Below are 17,182 nucleotides of genomic sequence, written 5' to 3'. Positions count from 1 at the left end.
AAGGAGTAAACTTCACTGCAGAGTGGCAATACTGTATTTCATTATAGTTATATTAATTCATCTATTTGATTTTATAAAACACTAATTGCAATGATTGCGGTTAATTGTGTATTGTATGCCAACATATGGGGATAGAACTCATTATTCTGTCATTATTGTTTTCCTTGAAGTGGTGTACTTGAGATGTCCTGGAGTACATCTAGCTATATTATCCAACCCATTCATCAATTATTAAAAACAAAAATACATTAATATCAATTTGGTCGCATATTTTCTAAACGGGCAACCATCATAACCTACATTTGTAAAAAATGGGCAGAAGACAAATCTTTTATTTTGAAATCCCTCACCGGAACCAGTAGACGTTAACATGTGTGACTTGGAGGCTTCAGACCTCAGGGGGGTCGCTCCTCTCCTATCTCCCGTCCTTTCCTCATACATGCTGCTGCTAACAAAGGAGACAACAACAGGGTGACGATGGGTGCTCAGACAACAAGCCTGCCAGAAACACAATAAGAAACTCAACCGGCTTGCTTTTACTTTGTGGATATATATTTTTTTAACTAACTATTTTTTTTTGCCGAGGGACCAATTACGTTTTAAGTAACTTAGCTGTGCACAGAACCGATTTTAACGTAAAGCTTTATTTCTTTCCAAAGCTATCCATGTTGGACTACCAACACTACAGCCGAATAACAGAGGAGAAAGAGTCAGACATGCCTGAATAACACTGGTGAGTTTTATGTCATGTTTTAATTAAGATTATAGTTTAGCAGGTGCGGTTCGGTAGGCGTTCACGGAAGAATCTGGAAGCACCTGTTCCCATGTGAAAAACCGATGTAATACTTTTGTAAAAAGATTGAATTAAGGTTGTCATACTGAAAGGTAATCGTTTAAGCTTTGTGTTATTCATTTAGACATTATCTTGACATATTTTTCAATTGTGTTTATCTATGTAAATACGGGACTATGCCATATTATGCGATTTAGGGATACACATATGAACCTTAAAGGCAACCTTTCATGTTGAACATGTTATGAATAGTCTGCATTGATGCTTAATTTGTCATTTTTTTGTGTTGATAATTGTGTTTTGTTAGTATTGATGTAATATAGGGTAGACCACCACTGGAAGTTCCAGATGTGATATATCACAATCAAATAGGACCTACACATCATATCTACATTTGCAAATCCATAGGTGTGTTTTTGTTTTTCTGCTTATGTCACTAAACCTACTGTATCCTATTCCTCTTTCCTGTAAACCCACTCCTGTGTGTGTGTACATACGAATGTGTGTTTTCCTTACCGACACACCTTTTCCGTCCCCTCTTCCTGTCCAACGTGGAGCAAACACACACACACACACACACACACACACACTCACTCACTCACTCACTCACTCACTCACTCACTCACTCACTCACTCACTCACTCACTCACTCACTCACTCACTCACTCACTCACTCACTCACTCACTCACTCACTCACTCACTCACACCAAATGTTTTGTATTGGTAGCACTCTTAAAGCCCCCCTACCCGTTTTGTATACACACTGACCCATTAGTGTCCAGATGGCGCACACACACACACACACACACACACACACACACACACACACACACACACACACACACACACACACTGACGAGCATTGTGTTAGTCGACCCCTTTAAGCACTTAAGGATTGTTCTCAAGCTGGTCTGATTTAAGGGACCTCACCATATTTGATATTTTGGGGGATTTACCAGAACAAATACACTTACAGGAATGAACGACTGGCCTACTGACCCAGCCTGAGTGTGTGTAGGGTCCAGTTAACTAAAAGATGTTGCTATTGAACTAACCAGGTCAATAGAGCAAACGGAGACAAAAGAGACGTGAAGTCTGGTAGAGGCTTTTGGAAAGAAAGTCAGGGGGGAATTGTTACCTCAGGTCTAGCTTCTGACTTGGTCTATACGTGCATTTACACACAATCACAATGTGTTACCGCCACTGTGTAGAAGAGTGCTTTGTGAGTGTACACACCCTCCTATTTGAGGTTTCTATGTCACCCTGTGGACAATGATAATAACCAGAGGGCTATAACTGAAACCTGGAAGGACTTACACACACCCAAACACACAAACAGTGCTGTGGTGATGTCATGTTTCCCAAATATTGATTATAAAGTAATAACAATAACTTGAAGACAGAAATAGTGCATAACTATAGAAAGGTGCAGCTTCTCAAATGAACCTCCTGACGTTTTAATGCCATTCATTCCTGCTCTGTGAATTTGTAATTATCTAGTAGCTGTTTGTCCGTGAAACCCTTTTTGTTTTTTTATTATAAGCTCAGTGAATGTGCAGCATCCAATTCCAGAAAGAAACCTGGTCCGACTAGCCGGTGCGCATTCTGAATAACGTGTGTTAGCTGTGTGGAAAGGAGCTCAGAGAAGTAGATAGCTGTCTGCGACGCTTTTGGTTGCCTGCTGGTATCAGACATCAAGCTTGATTAATTTCCTAAAGGTGTTGCCTGGTCACTATATTACATAAAATCTCTGGCACCAACACCCAATGGAAAACAGGCTGTAATCTTTCACAAAGCGAGAGAACACTCCACTGAATTGGTATTGCTCTTGTGTTAAGGTGGGTGACCTGGAGGAGATTTGTTTTATAAATAAAGGTAAAAAAGGATGAAGCATAGGCTGAGATGTCTCGTGTCTGCAGGACGGTTCAAGCTCCACTGAATAGCACTGCAACTAGGAGCTGTTTTCATCATCAATTAATCAGCCATTACATTTTTCCCAAAACCACAACGTATTGTTCTTTTCCAACAAACTGTCAAAACCCCGAGACTGTAAATCCTCAGCAACATATTGCCAGGAAAAGCTAACATTCCTATTTTTGTGATATACGTTTTGAGTTTAAGTAACTGTTTCAGCATTTGTTTACACAAATAGTTGTTGAGATATTTCAGCGTGGAGTCGTCAGTCAAGTGGACCAACTAACATTTACATCCATAAAGGAATGCTGATAGCTGAAATATGAATACTTGGGGTTAATAAGATATAACGCTTGACACTTAAAGGCTAAATCAATGTATCCGAAACTAAATCACTACATCTAACCTCAATTAGAGCTGTTCTATGAAGCCTTTAAATGATGCGTGTCTGCAGCATGCAGCTACATGCAGTATTCATGTTTAATAGAGTCACACAAAGTAGTGCAGTGACTCCTTCCTCTGCATGACTCATAACGTGACGGACCCTCCTCTGGTTTGGTGGAGCATCAGCTGTTGCACACGCATCAGGAAACACGATGAGAATCTGCAGCATGGCCATTTGGTCACGGCTCAATTTGGGTCTTTTTATAGACACTTATAGGGCTGTCTGTTTTGACTGCCTCATTTGAATGACTAAAGACTGTTGAATAAGTACGTGTGTCTGTGTTTGAATATTTAAAGACTGGACTCGGTTCGACATTTTATGTCAAGACCACTGCGGTGACTGGGGTTGTGATTGAGCAAAAGTAAAACGCCCTGTTTCAAATAAACCACCAAAAATGTGCTTGAAAAATGAAAATAGTCTCTTTTGAATAAGATGAAGTTGAATTTCTATCGTACTGTTTGTATCTGGGTCTTTTTATGACTATGTGGGTGGTTCAGATCAATTGGTATCTTCCACATTTCATTGTAGGGTGTATTATGTAGTGTTGGATTCACACTAATCTGGTTCCGGTCTTGACTCCGTCCCAGTCTTAGTCTTGTCTTGGTCTTGGTACACTCTGGTCTTGGTCTCGACTACAACACGAGTGGTTCTACTGCAGTCATGAGTGTCAGTGTGTGTGTGTGTGTGTGTACATGGGTTTTTTAGCATAACACTTAAAACACAGCACACACTTAGGGTCATTTATTTATTTTTTTAAACATGGACTTAAAGGCCAAGGTCACAGAAAGTTGGAATTGAAAGTAAAAGTTTAGGAGGCGCTGAAGGCTATTCAAAATGTTTAGGGCACAGGGTGGAGTCATAAAATATCTTTAATTACAACTGTGTGTCATCGATCATAGTATGCTGTTCAGAATGTTTTCTCTCCACCCAGGTGTTCCACATGAATTATCAGCCAACCAGAGAAGAATTGGCTTTCAGATTTGCTGCTTCAATGTGATCTTTCTCTCGGAGGTTCAAGCTGTAATAATATTACATTAGAAAATAGTTTCCAAAGGACGACTGCTCTGAAATCTAAACCTCTTTGATCGGCTTCCCTTCTCTGATACTGTGACGCATTCCAGCCATTAAGCACTAAATGAATAAAGAGGATCATGCTTATCTGCTTTGAGTCATTAATGAATAACAATGTAAGATGTTTGGCGACTTTACAGTGGAAACATCTATTATCTCCAACTGGATTTCCCTCCACTGCGTCACCTTGCAAACACACATCTCTTATTTTCTTATGTGAAGTGACTGGACTCCTTACAGGGCAAAGTTCATTTTCCTCAGAGGCCTTACAGTGGGGGAGTTTGAAGGATTTGAAGAATAAAGCTCGAAGTCTAATTGAAAGATTACACTGTGATTCAAACACTGGAATATGCAGTGTTTATTGCAATGTGTAAATGTTTATTTCAGATTCAGAAAACAATAATTAGAGGTTTTTTTGAAATCACAAGCCTAAAAAGATGATGTCAACTAACTTAGAAGTTTAAGGCGCTCGCATATACATCACTACATTCCCAGTTTAAAACCTGTCTGTCTTTCTCCCCCATTCCCTGTTTTCTTAATAATTATTCCCGCCAAAACTGCAACGACTTTGAGAAAACTTGTCCAATGTAAAAAGCACTTTATTATTTACATTTGATATTGTTTAATACTCTATAAATCTTTATATTTCTACTGTTTATGTACGTATGTATTTACTTAAAAAGCTCTTTTAACTTCCTTTTCCTCTTCACTCTTCAGGTGTTGATGTCATGATCACATTGACCTTTGCCGCCGAAGCCTGACGTCTGATTGGTCAGTGCTGGGAGTTCAAACACCGTGAGAGAAGACTAGCTACCATGTCTGTTCAGGAAGCATCACCCCTCAAACCTCAGGCCAAGCCGAGACCGCACATCGCTCCGAAACCATCCCCAGAATCCACCACCCCTCCTTTTGGGGACAGGGGCAGCAGCGCGAGGCGTTCTGGAGGGAAGGTGAAGAGGATTGTGAGCAAGTTCAGTAAAAACGATTCGACTGAAGTCGGGGAACAACCCACCAACGGTACCGCAGAACCCAAGGCTATTAAGCGCTTCAAGAGGCCGCCTACGGTGAAGCCCAAACCGGACCGTGCCAGGCTTCAGCTTCAGCTTGCGGGAGAGAAAGCCCCCCCGCTGCCTGTGAAGAGGAACCGCGTCCTAAAGAGGCAGACAGAGTGTCGTGGAGGGGAGGAGGGGGACAGCATCGGGGTGGAAGGAGGTCGATCAGGTACAGTCGGTTCTACTGCATTATTCTCTCTAAGGCTTCATCTGCCCCTTTTTATGTTCATTTGAACTTCTAAATATATTTTACGTATTATTTCTATTATGTTGCCGTGATTGTCAACCAAATAAGAAGTTAAAAAGTCAAGTTTAAGTATTGTATGATCGAGGCCCGGGTAAGGCAAGGGTAGTACGCTAAAAAAACGCTCACTACCCCAGCTTGATATCAGCAAGGCGTGTCACGTGATTTCTAGAAAATGAAATAAAGGTTTGGCTGCCGCTCAGACATGGCAACATTTAAAGTTACCCATTGCAGCGTTTATCTGCAGGACGAGGATCAGATGGCACTACACAGCAGTGTAGTCAGAGATCAAAGGTCAATCTCATTGATAAAACTGAAAGAATACATTTTTTTTAGGGGGAGCAAAAAGTGTGTGTGTGTGTGTGTGTGTGTGTGTGTGTGTGTGTGTGTGTGTGTGTGTGTGTGTGTGTGTGTGTGTGTGTGTGTGTGTGTGTGTGTGTGTGTGTGTGTGTGTGTGTGTGTGTGTGTGTGTGTGTGTGTGTGTGTGTGTGTGTGTGTGTGTGTGTGTGTGTGTACATACATTAAGAAACTGTCAAGGTCTTTGACTGAAGGTTAACTGTTCAACAGACAGGTGTGGTTCCGCTGGCAATACTGAAGCCACAAACAGGTTCTGTCAGTCAGCTGTGTGTGTGTGTGTGTTTATGTTTATGTTAATGTGCTACTCCTACTTAATGTGACTCAACACTAGAGGGAAACACATTGCATTGTCTCTTTCTGATTTATTGGAATTACTGTATGTGTGATCCACCCCCACTGACTCATACTGGGCTTTTTCACTTCCTCCTTTTGGTTCCCCACCTGCAACACGAGACCTATATGCAGGACATTAGCTTCCGAGTTATATCAACATAGCATCGTTATTGATATTAGTTTCAGTATTATTTTCTACTGGAACTTAGGACTGCTATCAACAAATATAATATTGTTGTCAGTATTCCTTAAATAAGAACCCACAGTTGCATCTTCAAATTGAACTTGTTTGACTCCCCTACATAAATGCAGTATATAAAGCCCCCATATTTGAGAAGCTGTATCCAGATAATGTTTCCTTCATGATTAATCTGGTATGAATTGAATTCCCTATGACCTTTATTTTGAACCCCCACAAATAATCATTTAGAAATAAAATCTGAAATTTGAAAAAAAATATCTGGAAGTTTGGGAGACAAAATGTGTGAATTTCTAGGAAGAATTAAAATAGTGGGACATTTTTAAAAGTCAAAATTTAGAAAAAAGTGAATATTTTGGAGAAAAAAAATTGAAATAAAAAAAAAGTCACACCTTTTAGAAAAAGATCATTTTGAAAAAACAGTCGGAAATTCAAATTTGGTAAAAAAAAACAGCTCTTAATGAGAGTGAGCCGTCCGTTCTGTGGATACAGATGAAGGAGAGAAGTGTACAGGAAGCAGCTGGTTCACACCCATTAGCTCCGGAGTCAGGATCAGGTTTATAGCCACATGGTTTTACACAAGGGATTTGCTTTGGTTTGTAATGGGAGGAAATGGGTTGTAAAAAAGGGCAACAAATTGAAAACAATTTTAAAAGCTTTTGTAACATTTCAAATATTAAAAGAAAAGTTTACAATAAATATAAAAATGCTTAAAATAATGTGCCAAACTGACTGATAAATGACTAATCAAGAGAACACAACAAATCATGTATTTGAAATGTCTTTATGTTATTATGAAAGGAAAACCCAGAAATAAAGTCAAGTGAAATGTTAAGTTTCTCATTACCTCATAAATAACCTGAGGACAGGGAGGCAAGCAACCTTTTTATTTACTGAAGCACTGACTATGTGTTGCTTCTTCCGATGCAGCGCCTGATGGAAAAGAGGTGGAGACTCAGATGGTCGGGGGAGGTGAAGCGGATAAGGAGCACAGTCCTCACACTCCTCTCAGCCCGAGCTGTGAGCCGGGCTGCAGCTGCGTGTGTCACCTGCAGTGGCCCGGCATGAAACTCATGTGGGTGCCCGTGAACGGCGGGGAGGAGGAGGAGGAGGAGGAGGAGGAGGAGGGAGGCGATGATGATACTGATGTGGAAGAGCAGAAGGAGGAGGAGGAGGAGGAGGAGGACGATGACTACTGGGAGGAGGATGAAGAGGTGGAGAGGGTGGCGGAAGGGGAGAGCGAGGCAGGGGACGAGGTGGACAGGATGTCGGTGATTGATGAGGGCGAGGTGCTGAAGCAGGACAAGGTGAAGTTCCACCAGTGTTTGGACGTTTTAATCGCCGATGGTAACAGGAGGCGCTCGGACCCGGGCCCTCACTGTGTCCTCAATTCTCTCGCCATCATCCGCTCTCAGTCTCCCCCTGTCCCCCCAAAACGGTCTCAGTCACCACAAGTCAATCAGGCCCAAAACGAGGAGGAGAGTATTTACGAGGCCACCCTTCCCATGGTCGACCGCACTCCTAAGAAAACGCCAGCTGTGTGTAAGGAGCTCGATATTCCTCTTATTAAAGTGCTGAAACCAACCACCCGGAACAGACTGTCCTACAGCTCCTCAGACCCGATGTCCGAGTTCCAGACGGACACTGAACCCATCTCCAGCCCGGACGAGGTGCCGCCCGCCATCCCGCCGAGGATGCCGGTGAACCCTGACGGCCGCAGCCTCACGCCCGTGCACCGAGCCGGCATTCCTCTCCCCCAGCCCACCCTGGAGGAGTGGCGCAACCTGCGGCCCTCGTCCCCCAGCGGTTCAGTTTCCAGTGGCCAGAGCCCCCAGAGAACCCTCACACCGCCCCCACTCAGCCCTCACAGACCCCCGCCTCCGCCGCCAAAGACAGATCCCAGAAGGCTCAGCAGTGCCTCAATGCAATCGCTCACTCAGAGAAAAGGTTTGCACCAGACTCACTTTATAGAGCTATGAATGATTCACATGTTGTTATTTTTCTGTGAAATCAAAAAAGGGATGACACTAGTATTTTGTCTTTTCAGAAGAAGAGGAGAATGGAGGGTATGACGACGAGAGAGAGAACACAGCGGAAGAACCGTGAGTTATCGCCGTCATGTTCTCTCACTCCCATTCTTTTTTAGATTATAAGGATGATGATATTTTTTATTGTCCTATATTTTAAAAATCCCAACAAAAGACCAAAGCCATCAGAACTTATTGCAATCAACAAGAATCATGTAGCCAAAGAGTGCTTTAGCTAAGTCCTCTGTGATATATCATTCCATTGCTTTTGCACTTTTGCTACTGTTATCATAGTCCCCAACAAAAAGTCCTGTTTGATAACATCACATAGTTATTTTAGGAAACTATTAAGCCTTTTTGAAAGATTTAAGTTTGAACCTAGAGCTCAGATGGAGACGTAATATTCAAGACACAGATTTAGCATGTCCCGATACATAGTAAGTCAAATGTAGTATGCAAAAATAACCATTCTGCATTCAGTTGCATTTTTTATTACACAAGCCTGAATGCTGTTCTGGCTTTTCTGACCCACAATCCTTTGCGCAGAATGTATATGATCAAGAGGGACAAAGTTCAAGGCGCATTTTAGGTCGAAGTATAATGTCTCAATGCATGCACACTGATCAACAGCTCATACCTTCTCAGCTGCGGTACGTACTACAACAAAAGCATGTGATTTGACATTTTGGCTTCAAATGGGTTTATCATCAAGTACAGAAAACTACACCGGTGTTCTTGTGTGTATGTAACCATTATGTCATTCACTGTTTTGTTGAACCCTTCATTATCTCTCTTGTTAATTCAGTTCTCTTCGTTCCATTCTCTTTCAGGCGTCCAGCCAGGAGCGACTCCCTCCGGAGGGACACCTCGTTCAGCTGGGAGTCCCGTCTGAAGGATGGTGAGGCTGAAAACGTTTATGTACAAAACAAAGATGAGTCACGCTCATTCCTGTGACAGGATACAATGTCAGTGTGTCGGTATATATATTTATGCACTTCATATTCTATTTTAGCTTATTTTAATATATATTCTCTTAGCTTTTTAATACCTGTTTCAATGTAATTTTATAATCTGTTTCTTTTCCACTATGCCTTGTTGATGAAATGCCTAAATATATTTTCCTTCCCTTGCCTCAGAGCCTCTGTACCAGACGTACCGTGCCACTGTCATCACCAAGGAGATCCGACGGCAGACAGTGTGTCGCAACATCAGCAAAACTAGCGTTGACTACGCCATGGACTGGACGGCCCGTCGTTCTGGGGCTAGTGCAGGGACTGGGACAAGCACTGGTTCAGGGACTGGGTCAGGGACCGGAGCACCCAAGAGCAGCCCTGTGCCCACGCCGGGACAGAGCACCCTGTGGCAGGACCTCCCAGCTGTCCGGGAGGCCGGGGTGCTGGAGCAGCTCAATCCGGAGCAGTGCAAGTACCAAGAGGTGAGGGAGTGACGTGAGGAGAGGAGGGGGGAGTGCTAATGCACTGAGGGGAGATCAATGAGGCTAGGAGACGAGGGATGGAACATGCAGGATCAAGTTTTAAATCACATCTCGGAGTGATGTTTTTATATAAACTCAGGTCCTCTCCGCCCTGCTGCACCTCTCCCTGCTCTAATAAAGTATTGATTTTATTTCATGAAAGCTTTTACAGTCACTGATCCAACTTTCCAGCATCAGGCAGGACTCCTTTTTTTTAAGTACTGGAAGTGATGAATACTCCAAATCATGACGGTGTAATAACCCAACAACATCCGTATAAAGAACCCCTTCATTTTTAAAGAGTCGATTCTTGAATTCTTACACCTTCAGAAACAAGGAAGCCCCGTTTTCAAGTCTGTTTTTCTATCTGTGTTTATTTCCGTATAAAATGTAACGCTCCTGAGTTTCATTTTAAGTTCATATTCGTCTTTCCCCGGCAGAGTATGTTTGAGGTTTTGACCTCTGAGGCCTCCTACCTCCGATCCCTGCGAGTTCTGACCGAACACTTCCTGGACAGCCGGGAGCTGGAGGAGACGATGATCATCAGAGAGAAGAAGAACCTCTTCTCCAACATCCTGAGGGTCCGGGAGGTCAGCGAGAGGTGAGCAATGAGGCAAGGAAGGATGGCGGGAGAGAAAGGGAAAAAGGGGAATAGGGATGATTTATGAGTTGAACTACTACGAAGTCGTTTAGGGACAAAGATACCAAAAGATAGGAAGGATGTAATGCAATGAGTAAGAGAGATGCAGCAATGATTTTGAAAGTGGGGTTCAGGGAATCTCAGGGGTCTCTCGGAAGTAAGAATAAGTAAAACCTTTGCTGTCTGACTCTCTGCAGGTTCCTGAAGGACCTGGAGGACCGCATATTCCATCAGGTGGTCTTCTCTGACATCTGTGACATCATCCACTACCACGCCCAGCACAACTTCCCAGCCTACATCGACTACGTCCGCAACCAGATCTACCAGGATAAGACGTACACCTCGCTATTGTAAGGAATAAAAAGCATTATCTACACATGTCAGGAAAACTAAATGCCTGAATCACTGAAGCTGTATCCTCTGCAATCACGCATCAATTGCTTCTGTGTGTCTGCAGGAAGAACAACTCGCAGTTTGCCATGGTCATCACTCGTCTCCAGGAGTCGCCTAAATGCCAGCGGCTGCCCTTCATCTCTTTCTTGCTGCTGCCCTTCCAGAGAATAACACGCATCAAAATGCTCATTGAGGTGAGCAGCATCAGAGAAACACTAGACACATCTTGCCACAGAAATGCATTTAGTTTTTTTACTGTAAGAACAATGGTTTGATTAATCCAGCAACAATGTGCTTAGCTTAGCCTGGCTCTGTTTCTGGCTGCTGTCTGCCAGTTATTAGTTACAGCATGTACGCAACTCTCCGTGAAGTCACAACTTAAAAAGCATTCAAACATGTCACAGTGGAGTGGTGTTTTTTGAACTGTTTAACATCAATTTGTAATTATTTGGTCATTCTTAAGTTGTTTTGTGTATCTTTGTAGTTGGTGAGTGTCTTTCTGGTCCGTTCAAATCTCTGTGTAGTCGTTTGTGTCTTTTGTTCTCGTTTTTTTTTAACTTTAGTTTTGATTTCAGTTTCATTATACAGACATGTCAACATTTTGGTCCAACGTTTTTTCAGTTTTCATTTCGCTGTATCTACGGAACCAACATGAAAAAAATAGTAAAAACAAAATCGAGAACAAAAAAAGAAACCCCCCCCAAAAAAAAATATTAGTATGAAAAAGATAAATACACAAATAAAATAATGAAAAATAGTTTGTGTGTGTAGTTGCGTGTGTGCTAATTTGTTGTCATTTTGAGCATAATTCTGGTGGGTACGGGTCTCTTTAAGCAACATTCTGTAGGTTAATGCACATTATTTTGACCTAATATAATTACCACCTGGTCGAAGGGTAAGACTTAATGTAAAGGCGGTTTTTTAAATCTCATCTTATTCTTTAAAAACTTGGGTGTAGAATCATCTCAGCAGGTCAGTGTCTTGGTTCAGTGATTGGCACAGGAATGCAGTTAGCCTTTACAAACCCTAAATTCTTTCCACTAGTGTCTCAACAGCATGCCACAGTACGCTCTGCATAACTGACCCTGCTTTAAGCCGTCAACAGGCAGACGTCCTGGGTTCATCACGGCACGCTGCTCCGTGGAATGTCCTCATTCCAGCATAATCTTCCCCGCTCATACTTTTCATTGCCTCTTGACCTATGAGCAAACACACACCTCGTCTCAACCTACTGACCTTGTTTGCACGTAGATGGAAAAAATGTATCCCGGTGCAGAAATAGAAAGTTGTTGTTTGTGGTTGCAGAACATCCTGAAGAGAACAAAGGAGAGGACGCCAGAGGAGCAGACGGCCTCCAAGGCTTTGGCTTCAGTGTCGAAGGTAAACGCCCCTCACTCTTCACCCTCTCTCTGTCACAAATCCATATCATTGGACTCCCGAGTGCGTGGCATGCCGCTGGATATTTGACGTCAGCCATTGCCTGATTTCCTCTTAAACGAGCTCAGTGACTCATATGTGTCAGCGAGGACAAAGGCGGTGGGAGACGGACAGGGAGACATCAGTCAAAGCAATGAACCTGATACTCCCGAGTAGATGCAGCTAGTTTTATATAACAGCTGATGGAGGAAATATGAGATGTGTAAGTGTGGAAAGAAGTCTACCCAGTAATGCTTATTTTATAATCTGGCTTTTTCTCCCTCAGATCATCGACGAGTGTAACACGGAGGTGGGGAAGATGAAACAGACGGAGGAGTTGATCCATATCAATAAAACGCTTGAGTTTGACAAGCTCAAGGTAAACTCACGCACCATTAGTGTGGGCAATATTTAGTGGTAAGTGTTTAATTCATTTGAATAAATGATCCTATCTCTCTGTGTTTTCTGCAGGCAGTCCCAATCATCTCCCAGACACGACACTTAGAGAAGAAGGGAGAGCTGCAGGAAATGTCCAAAGGAGCAACTCTTTTCAACATGAGGGCAAAGTTCACTCCCATCTACCTCTTCCTCTTCAACGATCTGCTCATCATCGCTTCCAAGAAAGGGTGAGAAAAGACTAAATGAATACAGAGCCAGTGGGGTCTGACGGTACGTCGAACACTTTGTTCCATATTGAAATATCTGAGCAAATACGTGCTGGATCGACAGTTCTTACCGAAGCACAACTCCAGTTACATTTTTCAAGGTCTATGATCTTTTGCCTGAGGACCAAATACCTGCCAAACAAATAACACAATCAAGCTAGTCAGCAAAACCTGATGTTTAATTCGAATTAATGCTAACAAGCTTAACTAAAATGGTACTGTCATGGACCAAGAAGGCAGACAGGTGGATTCAGATACATACTGTAGGTGCATTGTATCATTTAGCATGTTAGCATTGTCAATAAAAGCATGATGATGTTAGCATTTAGCTGAAGGAACAGCCTCATACAAGGTAACCCATCTATGGCTGTAGACAGTTTTTTTAATCATAACATATTCAGTCTTTGTACATTATATTTTTTGGCCCCCCATTTGCACACATAATAATAAACATAGCACACTTTAAGAACAACATTATCTAAAGGTGCTTCACCATGAGACAATGGCATTACATTGAAAACCTTGAGGACATTTAATTAACACAATGCTGGCGATTTAAGACTTGACTTTTACTATTGTTTAAAGTGTTTTTTGTGATCAAAATAAAAAAGGTGTGCCTCTCAATACTTGCCTTAATGTCCAAACCAGATTTCAAGACTTTAGAGCACTCACATCAAAGTGGTGGCATTTGTTCTAGTCCTGCTTACTAGACTTTGGGCACAAATTATTGCAGAGCTTTCTGACTTCGCAATGACCTACATATGACAATGTGTGTCAAGCGACAGCACTAGTACACTCTGCCATGCACAAGTATGCCCTTATATAATTTATTAAGCAGAGTCAGCGTTGCATTGCAACAGTGAACCTTGTCCAACCAGCTGTAAAGCAATCCCCCGCTTTCATTTGTTGTTGTTCAGCTGGTATGGCGTTCATTAGATCAACCCTCCACCTGCTTTCTCCCTAAGCTTTCGTAACGCTGGTTTAAACATCGGGAGAATGTGACTGCTGACCGCAAAAGCAATCCCGACTCTTTAACTGTGTGTCGTAACAAGTGAAATGACTCCAAACTTCCTCAAATGTGGCAGTGAATAGTGTTTGAAGATATCTAAGAGGAAGAGAGGATAAGATCACAAATATGCCATTGTTGCCACAGATGGATAAATAATGGCAATTCAAAATAAAATCCCCTGAACGCTTCAGCCTTCACCACTGCAGATGTTTTCTGAAGGTATTGATGAGCTAATATGTTGCCAGATGACACTTATATCCATCCCAAAACTCACTCTTCTGTTTCTTCCACAGTACGGAGCGTTTTGTGGTTCTCGACCACGCCCACCGCTCTCTAGTGCAGGTGCAGGCATTAGATGAAGGGGCGGGCAGCAGCGCCCACTTGGAGCACTGTTTCAACCTCACCCTGCTGGAGAACCACCAGGGGCGCATGATGGAGCGGCTCCTCAAAGCTCCTTCGCAGTGAGTAACACTTTGTGACTCACCAACATGTCAACAGCCCCCCCCCGAGTTTCTCTTTTTCAGGAATTTCAGGAGGCTGTTTACAATCCATGTTTTGTTTTTTTAACAGGTCAGACATGCACAGGTGGATGGTGGCTTTCCCCAACCCCACCAACTCGGAGAAAGATGAAGATGAAGTGATTTATGAGGACTGGGGTGAGCGCGCACACACACACACACACACACACACACACACACACACACACACACACACACACACACACACACACACACACACACACACACACACACACACACACACACACACACACACACACACACACACACACACACACACACACACACACGCGCGCACACAGAGTAGTGATTGTTGTGTGTGCTTGTGTCAGATTGTCCTCAGGTGCAGTGTGTGGAGCAGTACATCGCCCAGCAGGCAGACGAGCTCACCCTGGAGCCCACTGAGATCATCAACGTCATCCGAAAAACCAATGAGGGTAAGAACGTGGATGAAAAACCCAGTATAGGAGTTTAAATATCAAAAAGTGGGAGAAGAGCCATGGTAATGCTCACTTGGCATAACTGTAGTGCCCGCTGTGGAGGACCTGGGTTCAAATCCAAATCTGCTCGTGACCCAAAAGATCTTTAAAAAACAACTAGACATCAAGAGATGATCACAGACAGGATTGTAAACATTTCCTCTTTCCCAGAACAATGCTGCGCACCTCCAACTCAAAAGTGATGTGAATCTGTGCTTGCGTCAAACAACTTTTTCCTCTTCTGGTCTATATTTGGCCTTCAAATGTGGGAAATACTTTCCAAAAAGTGGAACCTTGTGTTATTAACATGCCTCCTCCTGTTACTCTGCTTGTTTACACACCCTGATCCTCATAACTCCTCAATCCTCTGACTTTAGCAGTTTATTGACTTGCTTTGACTCTCTTGCATGAACGATACAGAAACCTCCAATCTTCCCCTTGTTTGTTCTACCCCCCCACCCCTTCCCTTCCTCCTCTTCTCTCTCGCAGGCCTTTATGAAGGCATCCGCCTGTCTGACGGTCAGAAGGGCTGGTTCCCCATAGGAAACGTCATCGAGATCACCAACGAGCATGTGAGGCGGCGAAACCTCCGCGAGCGCTACAGAGTCATTCAGGCCGCGACCACGGTTGCCGGCAGCAAGGCCAGCACCCTGCACTAAGATGTTTACACAAAATCATTCTTTAAAAAGGACAAGGAATGGATACAAACTCTTTACTTGAGAACCAGGAAATTACATCACAACAGACCTTCAATCACCGCCTTATTCATATAACTGGAGTGCGTCGTGCCGCCGGGAGCTTGACAGAAATCATTTACTCCCGACAGACACTATGTGAATGAGCATGCTTGCATTCCGTAACAGCATCACAGCTGTAGTGTTTACCTCCTGCGAGCATGCGAGTCTGCATCAGCGTCTCCTCATGTGCTGAACATTTTAAATGCCAGTCATTCTAGCCATTGCTCAACTAAACTGTACATATCAGACCTGCTGCAAGAACAGGGTTGGGTGTTCCTGTAAACACACCTGCTGTCATGGCTGTCACTTGCACACACACCTTGAAATGTCTCATTCCTGCCAGGCACAACGTCACGACTATGGCTAGAATACAGGATATGACATGTTCTGAAACAAGAATCCCATAGAAGGCTCAAAATTCAACAATGTTAACATTTTAACGCAATTTATCTCAGTACAAGACAAACTTTGGAAAGAAATCTTATCAGGAAGTGCCTTTTGAATAAACTCAAATCCCAATCAGGGCTTCTATCAGGATTATATCAAGCACAATAGCTGCCATTAGGACTTCTCAGTGGTCATTGTGGAAATATAGCTCCCCCTGCAGCATGTCGTCAGTAAAGGCAGGATACTATATGCTGATATGCTGTAAATATTATGTTGTAAATAATAAGTTGGGAATTGTCTCATTCAAAAACAGTGGTAACGTTTTTAATAAAACAAACATGTGACTTTTTATTTCGAGGCTCAACTCGTCATCATTTTCATTCAACACTGATACGAAATATAACAAGGCAAATGTGCAACTCAATGTAAACTTTTGAAGATATATATTCTCATCCTCAACAGGAAGTAGATTTAACTTATTAATCAGGGCAACCACAGCAAAGAACCCTCAACCAGTGGTTTGCATAACGAGAAAGAGGTAGTAGTAAAGCCCCTTTGAAGCTTACGGAACAAGAAGGTAAAAATACAATCACTTGGACTCATCCTAAACTCCTGTGTCTCCTAGGCTCAGGAGGACATGCACAGCATCTCCCTCAGAATCTAAGATCTCCTTTACCTTAGAAAACTCTACCAAGGTGCCTACTCTTCTCGCTGCCTTTGAGCCTGAGGACAGTGAAGACTCCGGCAGATGGGCATCATCAGCATTCCTCCCCTCCTCCATATCCCCCCCCAGCCTGGTTTTCCTTGTTTGCCGATGTCCTTTGAGGCACAATGAGTAGTTATCAATGGAGTCTCAGAAACGTGTTGGGTGTCTTCGGGATGAACCCTCATGACGCAGGTGAGGGTGAGGAAGTGTTGGTGACGATTTATTGTGGCCGTGGATTTTTTCCCCCTCCATCAGTCTAGAGCAACTCAAGAGGGTGTTAGCGGCATCAAGCTCTGAATCTGACCAACACCTTCCCTGCTGC

General features: G+C 43.0%; 1 protein-coding gene across 3 annotated transcripts; it reads left to right on the top strand.

The window, feature by feature from the left end:
- Positions 1-420: 420 nt before the first annotated feature.
- Positions 421-16,505, top strand: arhgef15b (Rho guanine nucleotide exchange factor 15b). 3 transcript variants are annotated; one of them, XM_063900928.1, is made up of 16 exons: positions 421-733; positions 4,942-5,445; positions 7,340-8,356; positions 8,460-8,511; positions 9,267-9,334; positions 9,573-9,871; positions 10,351-10,511; positions 10,748-10,900; positions 11,008-11,137; positions 12,249-12,323; positions 12,646-12,738; positions 12,831-12,985; positions 14,327-14,494; positions 14,604-14,689; positions 14,884-14,988; positions 15,520-16,505. In XM_063900928.1, exons 2-16 carry the CDS (start codon positions 5,040-5,042, stop codon positions 15,687-15,689), a joined length of 3,138 nt encoding a protein of 1,045 aa, XP_063756998.1. In that variant the 5' UTR covers positions 421-733; positions 4,942-5,039; the 3' UTR covers positions 15,690-16,505. The 3 variants fall into 3 exon arrangements, with proteins under 3 accessions (XP_063756998.1, XP_063756996.1, XP_063756997.1); XM_063900926.1 differs by having other exon boundaries at positions 422-733; positions 8,457-8,511; XM_063900927.1 differs by lacking the exon at positions 421-733 and adding an exon at positions 1,183-1,201 and having other exon boundaries at positions 8,457-8,511.
- Positions 16,506-17,182: the final 677 nt, after the last annotated feature.

Source organism: Eleginops maclovinus, chromosome 14 (genome assembly GCF_036324505.1).
Source record: "Eleginops maclovinus isolate JMC-PN-2008 ecotype Puerto Natales chromosome 14, JC_Emac_rtc_rv5, whole genome shotgun sequence".
Lineage (NCBI taxonomy): Eukaryota > Metazoa > Chordata > Actinopteri > Perciformes > Eleginopidae > Eleginops > Eleginops maclovinus.
This window is presented reverse-complemented; position numbering and strand designations above follow the sequence as displayed.

Excerpts from the sequence above, each read along its gene's own strand:
- arhgef15b (XM_063900926.1), top strand. The coding sequence starts at position 5,040 with ATGTCTGTTCAGGAAGCATCACCCCTCAAACCTCAGGCCAAGCCGAGA. Across the intron at positions 12,986-14,326 it reads ATCATCGCTTCCAAGAAAGG|TACGGAGCGTTTTGTGGTTC; the intron begins GTGAGAAAAGAC and ends TTTCTTCCACAG. Across the intron at positions 14,690-14,883 it reads AGTGATTTATGAGGACTGGG|ATTGTCCTCAGGTGCAGTGT; the intron begins GTGAGCGCGCAC and ends TGCTTGTGTCAG.